The sequence below is a fragment of the Mobula hypostoma genome, chromosome 2 (assembly GCF_963921235.1).
Source record: "Mobula hypostoma chromosome 2, sMobHyp1.1, whole genome shotgun sequence".
Lineage (NCBI taxonomy): Eukaryota > Metazoa > Chordata > Chondrichthyes > Myliobatiformes > Myliobatidae > Mobula > Mobula hypostoma.
Window position 1 is genome coordinate 218,517,088 of NC_086098.1, and position 6,000 is coordinate 218,523,087.

The 6,000-nt window shown below is 40.0% G+C and overlaps 1 protein-coding gene across 1 annotated transcript in view; it reads left to right on the top strand.

Annotated features, from left to right (window-relative positions):
- The window catches only part of ccndbp1 (cyclin D-type binding-protein 1), a 48,032-nt gene extending 43,458 nt beyond the window's left edge, over positions 1 to 4,574 (top strand). Inside the window, exons 10-11 of the mRNA XM_063041501.1 lie at positions 2,216 to 2,262; positions 3,252 to 4,574. Of these exons, the coding sequence (XP_062897571.1) occupies positions 2,216 to 2,262; positions 3,252 to 3,360 (156 nt within the window). The 3' untranslated portion in view covers positions 3,361 to 4,574. The remainder of the gene's footprint in view (positions 1 to 2,215; positions 2,263 to 3,251) is intronic.
- The last annotated feature ends 1,426 nt before the right edge of the window (positions 4,575 to 6,000 follow it).

The window sequence follows — 6,000 nt, forward strand, 5'->3', positions numbered from 1 at the left end:
ATACTGAAGAACAAAACCTAAAGGTCAAAAACTGAAGTTGGCGAGCCCGGAATTTGAAGCACAATGGCTGAACCCCTGAGTCTGTGAGTCCACTAGGGAAGTTGGAGGCCCAATGTCTGAGTCCATGAATCTGTTGGCAGCTTGTCCTGCGGTTGGAAGACTGTCTGTGTGTATATGTGATTGGGTGGGCGGAAAGGAACTTATTTTGCTGCTGCTGTTTTGTTTGTTGTTGTGTGATGTTGTTCAAAGATTTAAAGTACATTAATTATCAAAGTATATATGCTGTATACAACCATGACATTTTTTGTCCCACAGACAGCCACGCAACAAAGAAAACCATGGAACTCATCCAAAGAAAATATCAACACCCAATAGGCAGAAAGAAAGAACAAATCTCACTAACAGCAAAAAAAACAAGCGAAAGCACCGAATATAAAACATCAAACCATAGTTGTTAAAACAGTCTAAGAATGGTCAGTTCAGTTCAATTCAGCACTGTGTCATTCATTGGTTGAAGGCCGCAGAGCCAGTCCATCCTGATCAAAAGCACATAAAATAGCAATAAAAAAGAGTAAAAAGAACCAGAAACACTTATAACATGAACTATAGAGTACAATCCACAAATCATGTTGATTAAACCTTGCCCAGGACTCAAGACTCTGGCGGCAGCAAATGAGAGGAAGAGAGAGACCGGTCAAATGCAGGCAGGCAGCGCCTTCCCCTCTCATTCTTGTTGATTTCAATCTTGCTTGATGCTTCAGTCGGCAAGATTGGTGATCATATGCTTGTGTCCCGTCTCCAGGCTTGTTGGCCTCCAGGCTGCACACTCTACTCAAAGCAACACTCACAACATGCTGGAGGAACTCAGCAGGTCGGGCAGCAGCCATGGAAAAGATCGGTGGACGTTTCGGGCCGGAACTCTTCGTCAGTACTGTAGGGGGAAGGGGCAGAGGCCCTATAAAGGAGGTGGGGGGAGGGTGGGAAGGAGAGGGCTGGTAGGTTCCAGATGAAAAACCAGTAAGGGGAAAGATACAGGGGTGGGGGAATTCTCCAACTTCTGGTAATTCCCTCCCCCTCCCTTCCCCTATCCCTATGTCACTCTGTCCCCTCCCCCAGCTGCCTATCACCTCCCTCATGGTTCTGCCTCCTTCTACTACCCATTGTGTTTTCCCCTATTCTCTCTTCACCTTTCCTGCCTATCACCTCCCTGTCTCCCCTCCCCCACCCCGTTATCTTTCCCCTTACTGATTTTTCACCTGAAACCTACCAGCCTTCTCCTTCCCACCCTCCCCCCACCTTCTTTATAGGGCCTCTGCCCCTTCCCTCTACAGTCCTGACGAAGGGTTCCGGCCCGAAACGTCGACCGATCTTTTCCACGGATGCTGCCCGACCTGCTGAGTTCCTCCAGCGTGTTGTGAGTGTTGCTTTGACCTCAGCGTCTGCAGATTATTTTGTGTTTACACTGTGCTTAAAACCTTACCGAGCTCCCTCGGAGACAGCAAAGCACGAGGTTGCTCAATTACACCATCAAAATGTAAACCACTGGTTTCAATCACATATCAAAGCTTAGTAGCAGAATCATATTTGAAAGAAAAGGAAGTAAAAGGAGTAGTTTTGTGAACGGTCTGAAAGACAATGCCTTTAGTCGCATTGTTCGCTGGTGCCATCTTGTTGCTTATGGTGTTCATGCTAAGTTGTGCTCATACTGAACTGACGGCAGAATATTTGGTGACACTTGCGGTCTGCTCACTGTGCACACTCAGTGCTGTGGGCAGACTGATTGTTAACGCTAACAATGTATTTTACTATGATTAAATTTATCTGAGCCAACTGATTGGATACTAGAGCCAGATCTCAAGACTCACTGGTTCTGTACACTACATCCAAATGTATTTTATGAAAAAATACTAAACCTGCTTCTTTTAAACTCTGCACACAAATAATTTTTCTCTAAAAGTGCAATTTCTGATTTTTAAAATATTATGATCAGCAAAGTGGATTAAATGATATTCAACACACCCAGAATTACATTTCTACAATTTAGTCATGTCCTACGTCTTCTAGAGGTCAACGTATGAACTGTCTTGTACTCTAGGAACCGTTGCATTTAATATGATGGCCTTGGTTGACTAATGGGAATCTTGTAAGTTTTATATTAAGTTATTGGAAAATATATTTTAACTGGATTGTTTTCAGATATTTTTTGTTATTTCAGGCTGCAAAGGTTGCTTCTGTCTTAAACAAAGCTCTGGAAATAACCAAGTGAGTTCAATATTTTACCAGGGTATTATACCTTAAGTATTTTCCTTTTCAGCTCATATTTTTTTCAAATGATAAGATGTTACTAATTTGGGTCTTTAAGTAACCTGTTGAATAGTTGAGGTCTCAGCAGAATGCTGTGTGGGATAATACCTGGTCACTAACTTCAAGAGATCAAAGGTTGTGGAAATCTGTGGACAGTCTGAAGAAGATTCAAAGGTACCACAATTAAAGTACTCTGTCTTTGAAAACAAAACTCAGCTAAGTTGGCTGGAAGAATGGTTGGGTATTATTGGTAAACATTGAGGAACGAGAAGGGGAGTGTGTTAGTAGGAAGACAAGGCTGGAGGCAATGTAAGTTGATTACCTGAACAGAGGTGTGGATAAGACAGTTATGCCTTTCTAGATGAATTATAGAATTATAGATCAAACTAAGTGGAAATTGTCAGCTGTGAAACAGCAAAGCGTAAATTAGGATTTGAGAGGGAAGTGGTGGAGGCATTGGAGTAAAGATGCAATGTGCAGTTGCGGAAAAATGTGATGCTAGTGATAAGTTGTGGGATGTTGTGTTTTCCCTTGTTAGATTGCATCAACCTTTATTCTGTTGCAAGATGTGCTTGAACTCACAGCAACCATTCACACCTGCATTTGTGAGAATATGTTGCACCTGTTATTCTGATTAATAATGTTGCCCACAGTCTTTTCGTATCTATTTTAAAAAATAGCCTTTATTGTGCAATGATAGAATTTGCTGAAGGTGACAGTGGAGATTATAAATCAGCTGTTTTGATTTGGTAAACAAGGTTGGAATGTGATTATTAATCATTAAGGCGTCATTTGGCATTGCCAGTGATGTGTTGAAGTAACATTCATCTGATTTATTAATTTTTTAAATTCAGAATGTGTGGTCAATTTATATATAATGGATGGTTTTCTGTTTGGTGTTGTGTTATATTTTAATGAACAAATTCTCTATTTTTTTTCTGGCACAGATCCAGTCACGTGTGTCCTGAATCGGAAAACAACTGGTTGCATTTTCTCAGTGGAGCAGTTGATCACAATATGGACAAAGTGAAGAATTTAACACAAAACTGTTCTTAGCATGTGAAAAGAGATTACTGTTACAATGACGAATAGATTGGAAAAGTGTGTGTTCTGTTCAAGAACCCAACCAGTAAATAAAAATTGTGCTCAATGTTTCAGTTGTGTTTGTACAAGAGCCAGTGATTTCCTTGATAATTTATGTGCCTTAATTTCTAAAATTATCTATGAATACTCATTTCTTAAAAATAGTTGATCTAATATTATTACATGTTAGCATGGATAGAAGCTTTCGTAAGTATCAAGGGTGCCTTTTGACCTTCGAAAAATGCAGTAAAATTTTAACATCAAATTTGAGTTCCTTTTAGGCATACTGCTGTGGTATAGATATTTTTCCCATCAGAAAGATTATACAAAGGTCTTCCATGCGCACTTAAGAGTTTCCATGCAGTGTTTAAGCTTGAATTAGCCTAGTGTGCTTTGAATACTTGGGGAAATTGTGGACTGGCCTCCGGGATTATCTTTCAGGCAGAAGGATAATATTTGAGATTTCTGGAAAATGTGCTGTGAAATTAAGTCTTCCATGTTGAAAATGTACTGTAAACATGAGAAATTTTGAAGATGCTGGAAATCCAAAGCAACACGCACAAAATGCTGGAGAAACTCAGCAGGTCAACAGCATTCATGGGAATGAACAAACAGTCGTGTTTCGGGCTGAGTGTTCTGAAGAAGTGTCAATCTGAAACATCGATTCTTCATTTCCATTGATGCTGCCTGACCTGCTGTGTTCCTCCAGCATTTGGTGTGTGTTGCTTTGAAAATGTACTTTTTAAGAGCTTTATTAAAGTTTATTCTGCGCTGTATTTGCAAGTATATTACTGTTGCTGTTCGATTGGACTATATCATTGTTATTTCCCTTATAGTTTTACTTTCTTATGCTTGTTTGTATTTTATACAATTACCTATGTGCATGTAATTGTTCAGTGTGTTATTTAGTGGTTGCATTTGTTTGTCTTTCTAGTTTTTTAGTGGCAGGTATCACATTAATTGAATAGGGGCTATCTCATTGGTTAACTTTTGTCTGTGGAAATTCAATAGAATTAGCAAACTGGCATAAGAGGACCAGCCCACACACATTGAATCAGTCTCCTGATCTTTTGTCTGTCTTCTCCACCCCACCCCGCCACCCCTCCCCAACTAGGCTCTTTGTCTTTCTTTCTCTCTTTCCTTTCTCCTAGTTTCATTCTTGTAATGCTTAATAAACAATCATAACCAACAAATTTTATGCCTCGTTCCTGACTTCGAATGAACCTTGGATCAAAAACATCAGGATCCAACAATTTTGTCCTAGTCAGCAAATGGTTGTGAAGATCTAAGGACTTGGAAGAATTCCAGATGAAATAGAAACTTCTATTTAAAATATATTTAAATAAGAGGTAAGACCTTCTTTCTGTTTTACAAATTATCTGAGAAGTCGCCTCGTTCTTGCTTCAATATGCCATCTCGTGGAAGTTTAAGAGTGAAGGAAAATTCTATTATAAGACCAAAAGATAACAGGAGCAGAAGTATCCCTTCATGCCGTGACCAATCAAGAATCTATCGACCTCTGCCTTAAATATGCATAAAGACTTGGCCTCCACAGCTACCTGTGACAAAGAATTCCACAGATTCGCCACTCTCTGGCTAAAGAAATCTTCCTCAACTCCATTTTAAAAGGATGTTCTCTATACTCAGGCTGTGTCCTCTGGTCTTAGACTCTCCCACCACAGGAAATGACCTCTCCACATCTGCTCTATCAAGGCCTTTCACCATTTGATAGATTTCAATGAGATCACCCCTCATTCTTCTGAATTCTAGTAAATAGAGGCTCAGAGCCATCAGAAACTCTTCATATGACAAGCCATTCAACTGGTATCATTTTCACAAACCTCTTTTGAACCGTCACAGTTTCAGCACATCCTTTCTAAGATAAGAGGCCCAAAACTGCTCTCAATAAGTGACCTCACCAGTACTTTATAAAATTTCAACATTACATCCTTCCTTTTATATTCTCGTCCTCTTGAAATGAATGCTAACATTGTATTTACCTTCTTCATCACATACTCAACCTGCAAATTAACCTTTAGGGAATCTTGCACAAGGACTCTCAAGTCCCTTTGCAGCTCGGTTTTTTGTATTTTCTCTCCATTTAGAAAATTGTCAACGGTTTCATTTCTTCTCCCAAAGTGCATGACAATACACTTCCTGACACTATTTCACCTGCCATTTCTTTGCTCGTTCTTCCATCTGTCTAACTCCTTCTGTAGCCTCTACTGCCTCAAAACAACCTGCCCTTCCAGGTATCTTCATATCGTCTGCAAACTGCACAAAACAATCAGTTCCATCATCCAGATCATTGACATAACATAAAAGGAATTGGTCCCAACTCAGACCTCTGTGGAACACTACTAGTCACTGGCAGTCAGTCAGAAAAGACTCCCTTTATTATCATTCTTTGTCTCCTGTCAATCAGCCACTGCTTTATCCATGCTAGAATATTTCCTGCAATACCATGGTCTCGTAGCTTGTTAAGCAGCCTCGTGGCACCTTGTCAAAGGCCTGAAAATCCAAGTACACGATGATCCAAGCAGGTGTATAAGATGATGAGAGGCATTGAACGTGTGGATAATCAGAGGCTTTTAATAGCTAGCACGAGAGGGC